The sequence below is a fragment of the Tupaia chinensis genome, unplaced genomic scaffold (genome assembly GCF_000334495.1).
Source record: "Tupaia chinensis unplaced genomic scaffold, TupChi_1.0 Scaffold000355_1, whole genome shotgun sequence".
Lineage (NCBI taxonomy): Eukaryota > Metazoa > Chordata > Mammalia > Scandentia > Tupaiidae > Tupaia > Tupaia belangeri.
In genome coordinates, this window is record NW_006159850.1 from 14,136,286 (window position 1) to 14,154,673 (window position 18,388).

Below are 18,388 nucleotides of genomic sequence, written 5' to 3' on the forward strand. Positions count from 1 at the left end.
AGTGACAAGGTCCTCAGAGAAGGAGAGGACAGTCCGGGGCAGGCAGTGCCACTGCAGTCACAGAGCGGGGAGGCTACGGGGGCTGACGCTAAGGGCACAGAGGTGTCCAGGGAGACCGGCCATGGTGTGAGGGCCCACTGAGGTGAGCACTGCCATGTAATGGGAGACTCCCAGCGTGGGCAGTAGGGGCAGAGTACCCTGGGAGGCCCCTGCTCCAGGGGAACCAGAGTGAATGACACAGAAACAAGGTAGACGCAGGGCCATGAACGTGTGACAGGCAGGGCTCCAGGGCAGATGCTGGCTGTGGTGCTCAGAGGCTGGAGCCCAGGGAGGCGCTCCCCCCACCACGAGATACAAGCCAGGGTAGCTGGAGGGGACCAGTAGTGCTCCTACCCCAGCTGCCATCGGTTCTCTAAGTCGTCCTTGACTTAGAGCCCCAGACTGCCCACGGTTCAGGACAAGTCAGTCACCAAAGTAAAAAGGAAGCAAAGCCCCATGGGTGAGGATTGGGAGGAAACAGCACATTCAGACTTTGAGCAACATGACTGTCAACATAAAAAATTCAATGGGGAAAAAAAATTGGAAAACTCAGTGGGAAAGGGTGATATCCATTTAGGAGAAAAAACCAAAACCACTTAAACTAGGAACAGAAAAGACTGTCTTTAATCTGATAAGCGATATATAGAAAAGTACGGACACTTCCCTCTGAGGTTGGGAGGATAAGGATGCCTGCTATCGCCACTTCTATTTTTTAAAAATGTTATCATCATCATTATTATTTATTATTATTTTTTTGAGAGGTTTTCGCTATAGGGCGTGTGTGCTCGCCAAACAGACAGAGAGAGACATAGAGACAGAAAGCAAGAAATCACCCCCCGGGGGGATGGCCACGCCGCAATCCCTTCTCCTCCATTCTCCTCTCGGGATCTTGGGCACACACGCACACGCGCCCGGCATGAGTTTTAAGCCAACGGGTTCGGGATGCGAACTGCGGTCGACTGTGTGGGAGTCCAGTGACATAGCCATTATGCTAACTGCTGGTTCCCCATCATTATTATTTTTAAATTTGGTACAAGGCATACGTGTTCATTAGAGAGAGAGAGAGAGAGAGAGAGAAGGCAAGTTGCCAGGTCCGGGACTCAAACTGCTGTCAGCCATGTGAGTGTGTAGGGGCTTAACCACATCGCCTGGTGGCCCGCTATCACCACGTCTGTGCAGCACTGGAAGTCTTAACCAGTGTAATAATACAAGAAAAAGAAATGAAAAACAGCAAGGCTTAGAATGAGAAAAATATGATGATCACTATTTACAGATGACACATGTGCACGCAGAAGATTCAAAGAAATTTATAATTGAGCAAAATGAATAAGTAATTCTTCTTAAGAGGAATTTTTGCTATAGGAGTGTATGCTTGCCAGCGGGACAAAGTTAGAAGGCAAAAAATCACCTCAATCCCTTCTCCTCCATTCTCCTCTCAGGATCTTGGGCACATGTGCACATGCGCCCAGCTGAGTTTTAAGCCACCGGGTCTGGGACTGGAACTGGGGTCGACTATGTGGGAGTCCAGCGACATAACCATTACACCATCTGCTGACCCCGTTTAATAAGTAATTTTAACAAGGTTATTGGATACAAGGTCAGAAAAAAAAATCAAGTGTATTTCTAAAGACCAGCAATTAACAAAGAGAAACCCTAAAAGTCAATGTAATGAGCCAGCAGGTGGCATGGTGGTTGAGGCACTGGACTTCCACATGGCTGACCATGGTTCAAGTCCCAGACCAGGCAGCTTGCTTTCTCATTTTCCCTCTCTCTCTCTCTGGTCAAATTTAAAAAATAATAATGATGGGACCCGCAGGTGGTCTGGGTAAGGTGTTGGACACTCGCATGTGGCTGACCATGGTTCGAGTCCTGGACTGGTGGCTTGCTTTCTCACTTCCTCTCTGTGTGCGTGTCTCTCTCTGGTCAAATTAAAATGAATGAATAAATAAAAGTAAATAATTCTTTAAAAATAATGATGATGAATAAAATGAAATAATTCTTTAAAAAATAAAAAGTCAGGGGACCAGCAGGTGGCATAATGGCTCTGTTGCTGAACTCCCATGTAGTCGACTATAGTTCGAGGCCTGAACCCAGGGGCTTAAACTCACACCGGGCACGTGTGCGTGCATGCTCAGGATCCTGAGAGGAGAATGGAGGAGAAGGGATTGCGGTGTGGCAATCACCCCTGGGGGGTGATTTCTCGCTTTCTGTCTCTCTGTCTCTCTCCGTGTTTCTGGCAAGCACATGTACACTATAGTAAAAACCTCTCAAAAAAAAAAATAAATAAAAAGTCAATGTAACCTACAATACCTTTGAAAGACATCAAATATCTGAGAAAAAAAAATCCAGTGGTAGATGTGCAAGATTAAAAAATAGAATTATTTATTGAATCTTTATTATTATTATTTTTGTAATTTGCTATAGGACATGTGTGCTCACTACAGAGAGGGAAAGTGAGAAAGCAAGCCTCCTAGTTCAGGACTTGAACCATGGTTGGCCAGCACATGGGAGTCCAGTGCCTTAACTACCATGCCACCTGTTGGCCCCATGTGCAAGATTTTTATATAAACACTACAAGACATTATTGAGTGAAGGTAAAGCCTACATAAATAGAGAGACAGATGCAACCTCACTCGAAATCCCAGGAATTTAAATGTTTGTTTTGGTGGAAACTGACAAACTGAAACTGAATAGGGAAATGCAAAGGGCTAAAAAGACAGGATGAAACTGGAGAAAAACAAAGCTGGAGTACCTTCCTTATCAGGTATCAAGATTTTCTATAAAGATACAATAATTAAAAATAAAAATCTGCTCGAGGGAGCAAGTGTGCACTCACCAGAGAGAAGACAGAGAGAGAGAGGGAAAATGAGACAGTGCCCTTGAGGGGGGATGGCCAGGCTGCAATCTTTTCTCCACCTCTCCTTTCAGGATTTGGGCATGCATGCACATGCACCTGGTGTGTCTTCAAACCACCAGGTCTGGGACTCAAACTGCCGCAGCCAAGTGGGATCCAGCTACTCCAACCACTTTGCCACTGGTTGACAGCAAGTCACAGTGACTGCGACTATGCAGTACTGGTACAGGGGCAGAAGAATCAGCGGGTGGGACACAAACAGCCACACACGCAGAACGCCCGAGGAAGGCAACGTTGCAGTGCAGTGGGGAAGCGGCAGGGCTGCAGCCTGAGTGCCTGCCCCAGCGTATATGCTGAAATCCCAACCCCCAGTGTGTGGTATGAGGAAGCGAGGCCTTGGGACAGCCGGTGGCGTCGTGGTTAAGGTGGCTGGATCCCATATGGCTGACTTAGTGACACGACAGCTTGAAAAACACTCCAGGGATGTGAGCGTGTGTGCCCAAATCCCAAGAGGAGAATGGAAGAGAAGGGACTGTGGCATGACCATCCTCCCTGGGGGGTGATTTCTCACTTTCTCTCTCTGATGAGTATAAAACTTAAAAAAAGAGAGAGATAAGAACTTTAGAGATGATGAGGAGACCAGAAACCTCACGAATGGGGTTACTGCCCTTATAAACTAGGCCCGAGGGAGCTAGTCTACCCCTTCTACCACATGACGCAGCAAGAAGGCACGTCCACGAACCAGTAAGGAGGCACATGCCAGACCTCGAATCTGCCAGGACCCTGGTCCTGGACTTCCTGAGCTCCAGAACCATGAGAAATACATTCTGTTTACGAGTCACCCAGATTACAGTGTGTATGTGTGTGTATGTGTGTGTGTGTGTGTGTGTGTGTATTTTTTTAGCAGTCCAGATAGGCAACACTCACACACTCACAGGCTTGCCTGGCACGTTCAGGTTGTCCCTAGAACCGAACCGTCCTACATAGCTGCTGATCTTTGAATAATCTGTCCTGAGTCAGTTAGACTTCCACATGGAACAAAGCCTGCCTCATATAAATACACACAATCAATTCCAGATGAAAAAGATAAGACAAAAAGGCTTTTAGAAGAAAGTATCTTTGTGATTTAGAGTATGTGAACATCTTTCAAGCAGGACATAAAAAGCACCAACAGATTAAAAAAAATGGATATACTGGACTATATTAAAATTGAGAACTTCTGGTCCTTAAAGACTCTATTAGAGGAGTAAAAAGGGGGACCAGCAGATGGCATAATGGTTACGTCACTGAACTCCCACATGGAACCACCGTGGTTCAAGATACAAACCTGGTGGCTTGAAACTCATGCTGGGTGCGTGTGAGTGCGTGCCCAAAATCCCGAGAAGAGAATAGAGGAGGAGAAGGGATTGTAGCGTGGCCATCCCCTCTGGGGGATGATTTCTTGCTTTCTGTTTCTCTGTCTCTCCAGCAAGTGCACATGACCTATAGAAAAAAAAATCTCTCTCTCAAAAAACAAACAAACAAACAAACAAACAAAAAACCCAAAAGGAGTAAAAAGGTACCCATAGAGAAAGGAGATATTTAATGAAGTACTTGTATCCATAATATATAGAGTCCTAAGAATCAAACAGAGAAACACAGATGACTTACTAGAGAAATGGGCAAAAGATTGAAACAGGTCCTTCACAAAAGAGGGTATTAAAATGGCCTATAAACAGGGACCAGCAGTTAGCGCAATGGCTATGTCGCTGGACTCCCATGTAGTCGACTGTGGTTCGCGTCCCGGACCCAGTGGCTTAAAAAACTCACGCCAGACGTGTGTGCATGCGTGCCCAAGATGCCGAGAGGAGAATGGAGGAGAAGGGACTGCGGTGTGGCCATCCCCCCCGGGGGGTGATTTCTCACTTTCTATCTCTCTGTCTGTCTGGCGAGCACACGCGCCCCATAGCAAAAACCTCTAAAAAAAAAAAGGCCCATAAACAGATAAAAAGATGTTCGACCTTATTAACACTGTGGAAGTGTAAATTAAAAACAGAGTACTCCTATTAATACACCTACCAGGATGGCTAAAATGGAAAAGATGTAAAATACAAGAGCTGATGAAGATATGGAATTGCAATAAACTGTCGTAACCTGCTAACGGAAGTGTAAACTGGTACAGCCACTTCGGAATTCGGTCTACCTATCACGGACGTGCACCTGGACAAATGCACCTCCTGGAACTCGTCAATTCCACTCCTGGTATAGACCCCACAACCTGCAGCACACAATGTTCACACAAGCACTATCAGGAGCAACGAAGCCAGAAAACTGGTACAACCTCAACGTCCAACGAACGAAGACGGTGAAACCGAATATTCACATAACATACCGCTGCACGGCGATGAGAATGAGAGAGATCTCCACATGAAACACCGATGCAGGCCACCATGTGGCGGGGAGGTTAAGGTGCTTAACCCACAAGGCTGACTGTGTGGTTCAAGTTCTGGACCCAGAGGCTTGAACATCATGTGCGTATATGCCAAAATCCTGAGGAGAGTGGAGAAGGGATTGAATGCACATGGCCACCCCCAAAAGGGTGATTTCTCACTTTCTCTCTGTCTCACACACAAGTCCTATAGCAATAAATAAATAAATAAATAAATAAAAACTTCACAAAAAGATAAAAGGAAAAACAAAGTGGAGAAAATTGCATAAACATAATGCCAAGCAAAAGTCAGACATAAAGGATATACACTGAACTGTTCCATCCGTGTGTGGAACCCATACACTACATACACACATCTGACAAGGCAAGACGAGGCCAGCCACAGTGGTGCAGGTGGTAGGGCGCCACTATGTGATAGTGAAGCCATAGGGGAAGGCCCTGGGTTTGGTTCCAGGGCCAACCCGAACATGCCAGGCAAGCCTGTGAGAGTACCTGTCATCTGGGCTGGCTGGAAAGCTGGGAAAGATCGTCTCCATCTTTTTCTTGGGACCAGCAGATGGTGTAATGGTTATGTCGCTGGACTCCCATGTAGTTGACTGCAGTTCAAATCCTGGACCCACTGGCTTAAAACTCATACTGGGCGCATGTGCGTGCATGCCCAAAGCCCCGAGAGAAGGATGGAGGAGAAGGGATTGCAGTGTGTCAACCCTGAGGGGTGATTTCTTACTTTCAATTTCTCTGTCTCTCCAGTGAGCACAAGTGCCCTATAGCAAAAGTTTGTCTTAAAAAGAAAAGGTCTTATTTCCATCTTTCTCTCTTTCTTGTGGAAGAATACTTCTTCTTCTTCTTCTTTTGGAGAGGTTTTTGTTATAGGGCGTGTGCACTCGCCAGACAGACAGAGAGAGACAGAAAGACCAAAAGCGAGAAATCACCCCCCCAGGGGGGATGGCCACGCCTCAATCCCTTCTCCTCCACTCTCCTCTCGGGATCTTGGGCACGCATGCGCACGTGCCTGGCATGAGTTTAAGCCACCGGGTCTAGGACTCGAACCGTGGTCGACTACGTGAAAGTCCAGCGACATAGCCATTACGCTAACTGCTGGTCCCATCTCATGGAAGAATACTTCTTGAGAAGACTAGTAAGTTTCCCTTGAGAGGAGCGGTGACATTAAGAAGTACCAGAGGCTGCTTTTGGGGCAATGATCATACCGTTTCTTGGTCTTGTTGCTGGTTGCGTGAATGTGTTCAGTCAGAACAGATTTATTGAGCTGTATGCGTATGACACATTTACTTCTCTGCATGTATAGGATGCCGTAGTCCCCCCTCATCTAGAGAGGATGTATTCTGAGACCGCCAGTGGATGCCTAAATTGTGGACAATACTGAACCTTGACAGACTATGTTTTTTTTTGTTTTTTGATCTGACTACTGAGATAGCTACTAGGTGACTAATAGGTGGGCAGCATGTATAGTGTGGGTACGCTGGACAAAGGGCTGATTCATGCTCAGAGCAGAACTGAGTGTGATGGCATGTGATTTCATCACGCTACTCAGCATGGCATTCAGTTTGAAAGTTGTAAGCTGTTTACTTCTGGAACTTTCCATTTAATATCGTTTTGACCAAAGTTGATCATGGGTTACTGAAACAAACCACAGGAGGAAAAACCATGGACAAAGAGGAACTACTTTTTTCAAGTCTAAAATGATTTCAGAACAGAATGTTCAAAATGAAACAAAACAAAACCCCTCAGTGAGTAGGTCAAACAGCAAAAAAGAGAAAAAACAGTTTGGAAGATAGACCTGAAGAAATTATCCTGAAGGCAATAGAGAGAAACAAGGAGATGGAAAGAGTTAAGAGAGGCAAATAGAATGAAAAGGTCTGACATACATTTAATTAGAAGAGAGTAGAAAGAACAAAAGTGAAAATAAAGAGGTAATAGCTGAAAACCCCCAGAACAAATCAAAGAAATAAATTAAAAAAAAAAAAAAAACAAGCAAATAATAACAAATCCACATTGTAGCAAAACTAAAGAGCTTAGAAGTGGCTAGAGATGTCAGCTCTCTCACAAAGGAGCAAGGACAATGGACAGCAGACTTTCCTCCCACCAGTGGAAGCCAGGACATAGTAGAAAAATATCTTCAAAAGGTGGAGAGAAAATAACTGTCCCTCAGGAATTGTGTCCCTGGTAAAACTGTCTTTCAAGAAAGAAGGAAAAAAAGCACATTTACAGATGAGCAAAAACAACTATCCATCGATTCTAAAACAACTTCTAAAACATGTTCTATACTTAAGATGGAGGAAAAAAAAGATGAGCAAAGAAACGTGTAAACATATGGGTCAATCTAAACAAATCCTGATTGTATAAAATGATGAAACTAAGAAAAAACATCACTTGTGGATACTGTACAGAAAACAGGAGAGCATAACATAATAACTTATAAGGTGAGAGAAAGTAGGTGACTGAGGTTACACTATACGAAGTCCTTGAATGATTTAGGAGATGGAACTGTGACTTTGCCTAAGTATGCCTGGTAAAATTTAAAGAAAACCTGTAAAAGAAAAGAAATAGAGTATAACTTATAATCCAGGAGAGAGGATATATAAGAAAAGGAAAAAAGAAAGGCAAGTGAAAGGACAAAAGAAAAACAGAAAAGAGTATGAAATACGTCTAAATATGTCAGTACTAATAATAAATGTAAATGGGCTAAAAATGCCAATAAAAAGATAGGGATGGGGGATCAGCAAATGGGGTAATGGTTATGTCACTGGACTTGAATGTAGTCTATCCTGGTTTGAGTCCTGGACCCAGTGGCTTAAAACTCACACCAGGAGCATATGTGTGTATGACCAAAATCCTGAGAGGGGATTGGAGAAGGGATTGTTGCATGACCATCCCCCTGGGGGGTGTTTTATGGCTTTCTGTCTCTCTGGCAATTGTAGCAAAAATCTCTTGAAAAAAGAGATTGTTAAATTGGACTGAAAAACAAAATCTAGGGATATGCTGCTTATAAGACTCATCTAAAACAAAAGGAAAAAGTAAGTTTAAAAGCAAAGAGATAGAAAATGATAATATAAATATCATATTGAAAACAATAAAGGCCCTGGGGATCTGCAGGCTAGTCTCAGCAGCTATTCATGGCCCCACAAACCCTGAGCTGGCATGAGGCTGATGTACCCCACCCTGGGTGGTCCTCCTGATGTCCCCTCACCTGGCTGGTGATGTCTGAAGGCATGGGTGAGGGGGGCTTGGAGTAGGTGGCATCCTGGGAGACGAAGCCAGAGTCGTGGGAGGAGATGCTGGAGAGGCGGGCGGTGGCGGTGGCTGGCTGCGCCAGGCTGCGGTAGCGACAGGTGGAACTGGGTGAGTATGTTTGGGCACCCCCAGGCCATGGGGCTCCGCCACCCTTGGCACTGCTACTGCTGCTGGGGGCACTAGGGGAGTGAAGGAGGAGGGCATAGCAGCCAGGGAGACACGGGGTGTGTGTGGTAGGGGAGGGTGACAGACGAGGGTAGGGGAGAGAGATGAAGGGCAGAGGAAGGAAAAGATAATGTCACTCTACAAGGTCCTGAGACCAGATGCTACAGAGGAGCTAGGTTCTGGGATGGTATGGCAGGGCAGGACACAAGCAGGGGATACCTAGCCCCTGGAGTACTCAGTGTTGATGCAAACCACTGTCAGGGCATGCTCAGGGCAAGGCAGTCTGCCTCCTCCTCTGCCATTAAGAACGGTAGTCTTTAGGTTAGTGGTGGGAAACGGTCCCCAGGTGTCAAACACTTAGACTCAGACTAAAGTCTGATCGCTTCTGAACTGCCTTCTCAGTCCAGTGTTTGCCATGGAATCGGAACTGAGTATCTAGCACAGGGTGATGGTCTGTGCAGGCATGGAGGTATCTTCCAGGTGGGTCCTGGATCCTCCACCCCCGAGGGTGCCCAGCCCTCTGTGGCCCACACCGTCTGCATAGTCATTCCTCTCTGGCATTGCTCCTGGCGATGGAGGCCGCCTTCCTCCTGAGCGTGACCCTGAAGCCCCCAGGTCCTGCTCTTGCTCGTGGGTCTCCCCTGCACTCAAGCCTCCCTTCTGTGTTGGCCACCCACCAGGGTGAAGAGCATCCATGGCCTGGATATCGTTTCTCCCTGAAAGGGTAGCTGTGCCCAGCGTCTCCCAAACCTGAGGTGCCCAGTAAGAGGTGATGTGGGGAGAGGGGTATCTGGCTCAGAGGGGCCTCCCCTCCCACTAACCCACTCTGTGCTCGCTGTCCTTGCCACCCAAGGAACCCTGAGTCCTAAATATCTCCAGGACTCGAGACTATGGCAGCTGCTGTGGCACTGGCTCATAGGAACCAGCCCATGGATACTTTTTGGCCTCAGTACATGTTCCTGTACGCTTCTGCACCCTTCTCCGACCTTAGAACCTTACTATCACTCCACACTGTGCTAGACCTGGCACAGCGCAGTGGCTACATATTAGGACTCAGTGCCTCAGTTTCCTTTTCTGTGAAATGGAGACAACCCCATACTTGATACGACAGTGCAAGGATTCAATGAAGGAAATGCTTGAGGCCTTGAGCATGGCACCTGGCACACATGGAATGCTCACAGAAGCAGCAGCTCCTGCCTCGCCTCTTCCTGCAGTGTGGGCGTTTCCCCTCTACCTGCAAGTCCTGAGGTGACGTGGAACCCGAGTGAACTCTGGGGTCCTGCCTGAAGTAATTCTCGACGCAGCTTGCTGGGAGCTTTCCCTTCCCTTTTGGGACACCCCTGCCCCCGTGAGACCCCACCCGCCACTGACCTGCACATGCTGGACTTCCGGGAGCTGGAGCTGCTGGGTGACGAGGGCGGGGTCTGGTAGGACCAGCTGTAGTCTGAGCCCTTCAGGTCTTTGATCACCTGGAGAGGGACAGTGATGGGGTCATGAGAGGCAGTCCTGGGAGATGACTCGGCGAGTCTGAAGCCTCCTCTCCAGCCATCTCCTAATGCATGTTCCTTCCTCAGGGGCAGGAGGCAGGGAGACCCTGGGAGGAGCCGGCCCTCACTGAGCCCAAGACACAGGCTCACATGAGACACGAGTTATGGATCCTGAGATCACTTGGGCCAGGCAGGGGCACAAGAGAACCGAGACTCCTGAGACAGTGCCACTGGTGGGGGAGCCAGGCAAGTGACCACGGCACCATGGGGCTCTGATGGCTAATGAGCCGCAGAGTCTCGGTTTCCTCCTGTCGGGGAGCTCTGGTGATGTGGCCGTGGACTGTGCTTGGTAAGCACTCAGCATGCGGAGAATGACTACGGAGGGTGATGCCATGCAGGCTGGCAGGAAGGGACAGGATGGGGGTGTCTGGCTCCAGAGAAGATGCGGGTTCTGGGCCTCGTTGGTAGCCAGGTCTGGAGGGAGGGATAGGATCAGGGACAAGGCCATCTGCTCTCGGTCTGGGGTGCCTGCTGGGCCCTGGGCACCACCCACCCGGGCAGGTGCTTCTGCTGCCCCAGAACTGTGCTGAAGGTGTCTGGTCTTGGCCTTCAGCAGCCTCTCCTGAAGGCTGTCCTCTCCTCTTCTGTCCCCACGAATGGCAGGCCTGTGTCCTCCCTGCCCCAGCCTTGGCCCCAGCCTGGCCTCACCTGCTCGCTGGCGGGAGGCAGCTTGTGGGGCTCTGCGGTCAGCACCACCAGGTCCTCGATGATGCCCTGTAGGTGGGTGATCTCCCCCAGCATGGTCAGCTCGCCGTTCTGAGGATGCAGAGAGTCAGGCCTGCTGGACTGTGCCCGCCTGCCGCCCACCCTGGACAACCAGGGCTCTCCTCTCACCTATGCCACAGCCCAGGGCTGGCACAACCGCCCAGGGCGAATCTGCCTGAGGAGCTACCAGACCTGTCTTTGGGCCAGGAGCACGTGGCCCTGAGTGCACCCGGGGACTGCTGAGAAAGAGCCTTTCTTGGAAGTCAAGGGGTCAACCCAGGCGTGGCCTAACCTGCTGGGGTCTGAGTGCCCAAGAGACCCACCACCACAGGCTGCAGGAAGGTGATGAAGGTGCAGAAGCGGCCGCGCTCCTCGATCAGGGCCCGGCGCACTGCCTGCTTCTCCGTCTCCTCCAGCAGCAGGTACATGTCATTGACGTCCTGCAGGGCGCTGTCCAGCTGGGGCTGCAGGTCTCCTTTCCCTGGAGGGGTCGGAGGAGAGGCTGTGCTGGGGACGCTGGCCCAGCTCACTGCACCCGTGACTCAGGCCCCCATGGTGGCGTCCCTGGCCGGGGGACTGGGCACTGCCATGGGGGCCAGGGGGCCGGGGAAGGCTCTGGGCTTGTGGAGGGGCCAGTCCCACCAGGGCAGGCAGAGAGGACAGACACACATGCACAGGAATGACTGATGCGGCAAAGCCACCAGGACCGGGGGTAGCAGAGCCCTGGGCACCCCTAGGTTCTCCTGGAGCCCAGGAACCTGCTGAGCTCCTCCAGGGCACCCTCGCTGCCTGTGGGACCAAGCCCCCCACCTCACAGGTACAGAGATGAGACAGAAGCGGGACGAGGCAGAGTGGGGGTGCCCTGCTGCAGGCCAGGCCCTGGGGTAGGTGTCGGGAAGGGAGTGGCTCAGCACGGCCCCTCTTAGCTCAGGGGCCTTTGCACAAGGATGGTGACAGCGACACGAGAAGCAGCGAGAGAGACAGAGGCGAGAGGATGGTGGAGAGGAGACGGTGAGGTGGGAGACACAGGGAAGGGCCCGGGGCTGGCCTGCACCCCCTCCCCATCCACAAACCCTCCTGGCCTGGCAGACTGACCCAGCAGTGGCCCTGGACTCGGCCCTGGACTCAGCCCTGGCCAGGGGCCCCGGGGCCCCCGGGGGACTGTGCCCCGGGCCCCTCCCTCGGTGGACCGACCGCCTTCCTCGCTCCTCCTTAGGTTGGACAGGTTCTTCCCAATGGCCCTGAGCTGGGGGAGACAGACAAATGCGGCAAGGACGGGAGAAGCAGCTGGAGGGACGGACATTTGACTTACCAAGTAGCTCTACAGGAAGGATGTGGGAGGAGGAGAGGAGGAGAGACAGAGAAAGAAAGAATGTGTGAAAGACAGCCGATGACAGAGCCTCCTGGGGTGGGGGGTGCCGGGCCTGTTCCCTTGGTCCCACCCAGCAGGTAGGAGGTCCTGTGTGGGGGACAGGGCCCTTTGGCTAGGCCGCGCCTTGGAGGCGACTGCAGGGCTGGGGGCTAGGAGTGGGTCCCTGCGGGGCTGTGCCTGGGTGGGCCCTCGGGCTCTACCTTTGCGTGCCTTCTTCTGCAGCTTCAGCGTATCTGACGACTTCTTCTTGATCTCATGCCGCGCTCGTTTGTACTCTGTGCAGGGAGGAAGAAGGGAGTGCTGTCACGGGGTCCCTGCCGAGTGGGTGAGAAGCCCTGGGCAGCCCTGCACCCACCTTTCGCATGGTCCTTGTCCAGCTGGTTGGCCGACTTCTTCCAGTCCTCGATGCGCTCCTGCAGCGGGTTTATGAGACTCTCCAGCAGCGCGCTGTGGGCGGGAGCGGCGCCAGGGTCAGGGACACCAGGGAGGTCTCCCAGAACGTTCCCCCTTCCTCCGTCCCCCTCCGTGCCCACTCACTTGGTGAACTGCCGCAGCTTGGTCTCGATGCTGCGGTGGCGCATGCACATGCGCGTGAGCGCCGAGCCGATGTCCCGCGTGGCCCCTGGCGAGGCAAGCGCGTGGCATGGGCTGGTCCCACCAGGGCCTCTGCAGTGCCGGCCTCGGCCACGAGGGGGCGCGCGGGCCTGCAGCACGCGCCCCGCACCCATCCATCCTTCCGCAATCCTCCGTTCCGCGGGGGGCCTGCTGGTTCCTCAATATTTACCCAGCTCCTCCGCTGCCGGGCCGCCCTTCTCCGCAGCTGGAGAGGACAGTCTGCGGAGGAGCCTGGCACCGCTCCCCCAGCCCAACCTGAGCCCCCTCCAGGTGTGCCCAGGTGAGCGTGCCAGCACACGCCTATGGCCCTGCGTTTTCACCACCCTCGGGTTCCTGTTACTCAGACCGAAAGCAGAGGAGGTGCAAGCACAACCAGAGGCCACCTGTCCCCTGTATGGTCTCAGAAGGGTACACAGGGTGGGGGAGAAGCCAGTACTGGAGGAACAACTGTGGCTGCCGGGCCAAGCCAGCTGCCCACAGCCAGAATCCCTAACACCCGTCCCCACTCATCTGCTCTGCTCCATGTCCGGTGAGGAGGGACTCACTCTCTCCACAACCAGCCATTGCATTAGGGAGCAGAACCCGAAGTCCTGACCGCCTGGCACCTTAACCCAGTCCACACCCCTCTCAGCCTTTCCAGCCTTCAAGCCCACCCTGGGACGACACCCCCAAGCTCCAGCCACAACCCTCCCCACCTCGGGTGTTGGTGGCCATGTCGGCCACTTTCTGGAAGGCGTCCAGGAAGGCCACAGCAGCCAGCACGGTGGTCCTGGGGGCACAGGGATGGGCTATGAGTCACTAGCAGGGGAGGTCCACTCTGCACCCTCCCCGGCTGGGTGCCCTGAGCAGCCTCACCTTAGCTGGGAGTGCAGCTTTGTGGCCTTGGAGTTGAAGTCCTCCCAGATGGGGTAGGAGCTCTGTGGGGAGAGGGGAGACGACACCAGGGCTGCAGGACTGCGGTTCCCTAGGGGCCTCCCTGCAGACTCTGGGCAGGTTCTGAGCCTGGGACACTGCCCCCAAGGAGGGGGAGGCTCCCGGATCCCCCAAGAGGACAGAGGACCAAGGCAGAGCCGGCGGGCAGCAGGAAGGCCTGGCCTTGGAAACGGGTACCTTCCACCCAGACAGCCAGAAACTCCATCCTGCGATCTGCAGCGGGGGCCCACCCAGTCCACAGTAAAGGCCAGTTCCTGTGTCCCCCGGTGTTCCCAGGGCCTTGCAGAGGATCTGAGTAGAGCCCCACAGGGGTGTTGTGTTCCCCTGACACACTCCTAGGATGGTGGCACCGACCTGCCCACCCAGCCTGGGTGCAGGTAAGCGTGGAGATGCCAGGGCTGAAGCAGGCCCATGGGTGTCCCCACCCTGTGTTCTGGAAGCTGCTGCTGGAGGCTGGCCTTCCCAGGCTGGGCTTCCAGGCCTGGGGAGGCCATGGCTGCTGCTGGCCGGCCAGTCTGCCCAGGACAACCAGGCCCCCGGCTGAATGGAGCCTTGTGCGGCCAACAGAGGCACCTTTCTCCACCCCTCGTGCCCCTCCCCTCTTGGGAAACAGTGTGGCCTTTATCCCAGCCTGGCCCAAGGCTCAGAGTCGGGAGGGGGTTTCCCAGGAGGGAGGTCGGGCTCTGGAGACCGAGTTGTCCGGTCTGATTAAGGGGCTTTTCTGGCTAATGCTCTCCTCACACCACGGTCGCGGCCCGGAAGAAGCCTCAGCCCTGGCCAAAGGCCCTGTGCAGGCCTCGCTTGGTGGAGGGTGCCCTGGCCGGCCAAGCCCTAGCTCAGCCCTGAGGAGCCCCTGACCCTGCCGTCCATGCAGGATGCGACATTGTGGCTGCGCTTTGGCCAGAGGATGGGGAAGGCAGGCACCTGGCCCCAGGATCTCAGAGGAGGCTCTGCCCAGCTGGGACCCCAGGAGTGCTTCCAGCCAGCCTCTGTAGGCCAGGAGAGCCTGCAGGGTGAGGAGACAGGGCAGCCTTGGAGACCCCCTCCCCAGGCCTGCCAAACAGTGCCCAGGGAAAGCAAATATTTGAGAAGCGCTCGGAGACCGGGGCCGGAGCAGAGGCTGTGGGCGGGCTGCCCAGTGCGGGCGCACATGGGGTGAGGGGCCTGGGAGGGCACCCCTGGCTGTCCCGAGGTGCTGATCTGTGCCTTGGTACCCAAGGTCTTCTGAAAGGGGTCATCCATTCACCCCCCGGCCCACCCCCTGCCTGGTAAGCTTGCTACCACCTCCCTCCAGGGAGCAGAGAGGATGCAGGGGTGCTATCCTGGCCCCCAGGAAACCTCAGTCCCCTCAGCAACCCTGGGGCAGTCTCAGAGCAAGGGCCCTCACAGTGGGACAAGACAAGGTGGGGCCTGGGAGACACAGGCTGGTTCCACTTAGGAGGGGGTCCCAGATACTCCAGTCTCAAGGGACCTGGGATCCCACCCCCGTGCCCGGCGGTAATTCGTGAAGGACACGGACAAGCGCATAAGCAGCCGATGTCCTCGGCCGTCACCTGGGCCCACGCTCCACTGCCTGGTCCTAACGGGTTGGCTATCGCTGGCCCAGAAACGGGTACTGCGGCTCAGGTGCTGTCACCGTGCCGGGCGCCGCCAGGGGTAGCACCCCGGAGAGTGACCCCGTTACTGCCCCATTTTACAAATGAGAAGCTGAGGCTCGTCGAGGTTAACTGGCCCACTGTCACAGGGCGGCAAGGCCAGGTCCCGATCCCATGTCTGACTGCTCAGCACACGCAGGGGTGGCCACTACATGCCTGTCTGTGGGTGCAAGGAGAGGGGAGGGGCCGCAGGGACAGGGAAGCACCCGCTCTGCCCCACGGAGAGGCTGCTCGGGAGGGTCAGGTAGGTGCATGCCCCTGGAAGTGTCTCAGTAGCGGAGTGAGACGAGGAGGCTGCCTGGGCTCGGGCCTCCTGGCAGCAAACAACGCAGGCGCTAGTCCTAGAGAGGGGTTTCTGGGTGTGCCCGGGCCAGGGCTCCTTCTTTGAGCCTCAGTTTCCTCACTTATAAGTCAGGAGAGCAGCTACGCCTACCTCACCAGGTCAGTGTGCACCTGGCCACCAGCACGTAGTAAGTGCTCAGTTAATGCCGACAGACAGCTCACATAAGCCCTGCCTCTCTGCATGGACACCCCCCTCCCTCCCGGGCTAGGGTTTGTGTCTGGGTGACACAAGGTGACACTCTGGAGGGGTAGGCAAAGATTATGACCCCATTTTCGGGAGGACCGTGCTGGGTGGAGGCCCCATTCAGTCTGCTAAAGGTGCTGCATGCAGCCCTGTCACCCTGGGTAAGACCTGCCCTCGCTGGGCTTCACTGCACAGTCTGACACCCAGTGGGCATCTGCCCTGGGTGGCGAGTAGCACAGAAGGTAGGGAAGTACCCGAGGGTGCCCTCCAGGTGCTGCTCGGGGAGCCTCCTGCTCCCTCTGTCAGCTCCGAGCACTCGCTGGGAGCTGCCTCACGAGGCAACCAGCTGGTGGCCACCTCCCTCTGTGGAAGCCTTGCTGCTTCTGTGGCTCGGACTCCTGAGAGAACCAGCCAGGAGCTGCCCCCAAAGGCAGGCATTCGGGATCCAGGTGGCCCAGTGCCCTTCTCTGTAGCTGGCCAGGCCCCTGAATACACGCTTGAGTCACAGGTAGGGACAGAGCTGTGCTTGGCATGGCCCCAGGCGAACCTGTCCCACTTTGCCCGTGCATGTCAGCGAATCCTGCAACATCCAGCCGGAACCTCCTGCCAGTCTAGGCCCAAAGTTCCTTGCATGCTGGCCTGGCCAGGGCCGGGGCAGGAGGCAGACTCCTGCTCCTCTTAGCCACTGCCCTCTGCAGTGCCTGCTGTGAGGCTTGCCACTGGGAGGCGGTGCGGGGAAGGTCCCACCCTCAGCCAGCCCTGGGAGTGGCCAGCAGAGGGTGGTCTGGGCTGCCCAATACTAGAAAGGGCTCCTGGTGTCAGCTGTGATGCCCACAGGGGCTGCAGGGGCCAGCGGGAGGGGCCTGGGGATGGAAGTGCAAGGGATGGAGTGGCACATGCCCCTCCACGCTGCTCCCCTGCAGGTCCAGGCTCGGTGGCTCAGGCTCAGGCCTCTTCCCGGAGGCAGTGACCTGGAAGCTGTCCCTATGGCTGTTCCTGTGGCAGCGCTGGGCTCCCTTGCCTGCCTGCCCGGGCACTGTGGACGGGCTGCCCAGGGGTGTATGGTGGCTCTCCCCAGGGCCTGGTGGGATTGTAGGTTGGCCTGGTGAGTGGGAGCTGGGCTGAGAGGTGGGGGGCCTCAGGAGTTCCTGTGGGAGCCCAATTCTTTCCTCGGCTCTTCCCTGGCCCTGCAATTCTGTCTCTTCACCCTAGACCAAGGAGCAGTACCTGGCTCCTGGCCCCCCACCCTGTCACTGGGCTGGGCCCTCTCTGGCCAGTCAGCCTGCGACAGCCTTGCCAAAACCCTGGCCTCTTCCGGGGAAAAGATTCCTCTAACCAAACTCCCCCTCCCAAGATGAACAAGGAGGGCTGAGGTCAGGGGTAGGGTCCCAGAGTCTCCTTAATGACCTTGAGCCATTCCCAGGCCTCAGTTTCCCCACCTGGTGAGGTGGGGGGCTGCAGCCTGACCTTGGGCGTTGAAGGTGGAGCTGAGGCCCTCCTGGCAGGCAGGTGGGGTAGGGATAGCACTCCCTCGGGCTTGCTCTATTCACCTCCCCTTCCCCCTCCTCCCAGGGTGAGGGTAAAGGCCTAGCCTTGGCTTGCAGGGACGTTCAGCGCTGAGACCTAAGAGTCCTGGAGCTTCCTGGGGATTGTTAGGGGGGCGGGGCTGGGGGCGCCATCGCAGGGACCCTCGCAGAGAGGCTGAGGCTGGCGGGGAAGGAGTTAATGGTTCCCCGCTTTATTTTTTCCAGCTTCGGCAGTGACAGCATTGTCTGGGCTCCGGGGCCATCCGGGTGGGAGGGGGCGCAGTGGTGGAAGGGGGCGGAGGCCGGCGAGACCCCGGACCCGTTAGAAGACCGCAAGGTCTGCCCAGGGGCCAAGCCCCATTCATGGTTCGGGGGTCTGGGCGCAGGGAGCCCGCGTGTGCGCAGGCTCGTGTCGATACCCCACCGGGCGACCCGGTTCACCGCACCGACACCCCGACACATCGGCACTCACCCCCCAGGCCCCGAGACGGGCACCCCGTAGCCCCGGGCGCACGGCAGACGCAGGCAGGACACGCTCAGACAAGGACACAGACACCACGGCGCACGGTTACAGCAGGGCACGGCTCCCCGCCGCCACGCGTCCCTGGAGGGGACACGCACCCGCGCCGCGCTGGGCTCCGCCGCGCCGGGTTACCTTCATGTCGTTGACGATGGCCTGGAAGAGCCCGCCCAGGGCGCCGCACTCCTTCTCCGCGGTCTCCATGCTCGGGCCGGGCCGGGCCGCGGCGGCAGGGCGCAGAGGAGCGCGGG

The 18,388-nt window shown here is 54.9% G+C and overlaps 1 protein-coding gene across 1 annotated transcript in view; it reads right to left on the reverse strand.

Moving 5' to 3' along the window:
* The window catches only part of MTSS2 (MTSS I-BAR domain containing 2), a 20,583-nt gene extending 2,206 nt beyond the window's left edge, over window positions 1–18,377 (reverse strand). The window contains exons 1-11 of the mRNA XM_006152744.3: window positions 18,273–18,377; window positions 13,833–13,894; window positions 13,673–13,746; window positions 12,900–12,984; window positions 12,718–12,809; window positions 12,563–12,637; window positions 12,303–12,311; window positions 11,314–11,471; window positions 10,934–11,041; window positions 10,110–10,207; window positions 8,530–8,752 (exon numbers count right to left, since the gene is read on the reverse strand). Of these exons, the coding sequence (XP_006152806.1) occupies window positions 8,530–8,752; window positions 10,110–10,207; window positions 10,934–11,041; window positions 11,314–11,471; window positions 12,303–12,311; window positions 12,563–12,637; window positions 12,718–12,809; window positions 12,900–12,984; window positions 13,673–13,746; window positions 13,833–13,894; window positions 18,273–18,341 (1,053 nt within the window). The 5' untranslated portion in view covers window positions 18,342–18,377. The remainder of the gene's footprint in view (window positions 1–8,529; window positions 8,753–10,109; window positions 10,208–10,933; window positions 11,042–11,313; window positions 11,472–12,302; window positions 12,312–12,562; window positions 12,638–12,717; window positions 12,810–12,899; window positions 12,985–13,672; window positions 13,747–13,832; window positions 13,895–18,272) is intronic.
* Between the last annotated feature and the right edge of the window lie 11 nt (window positions 18,378–18,388).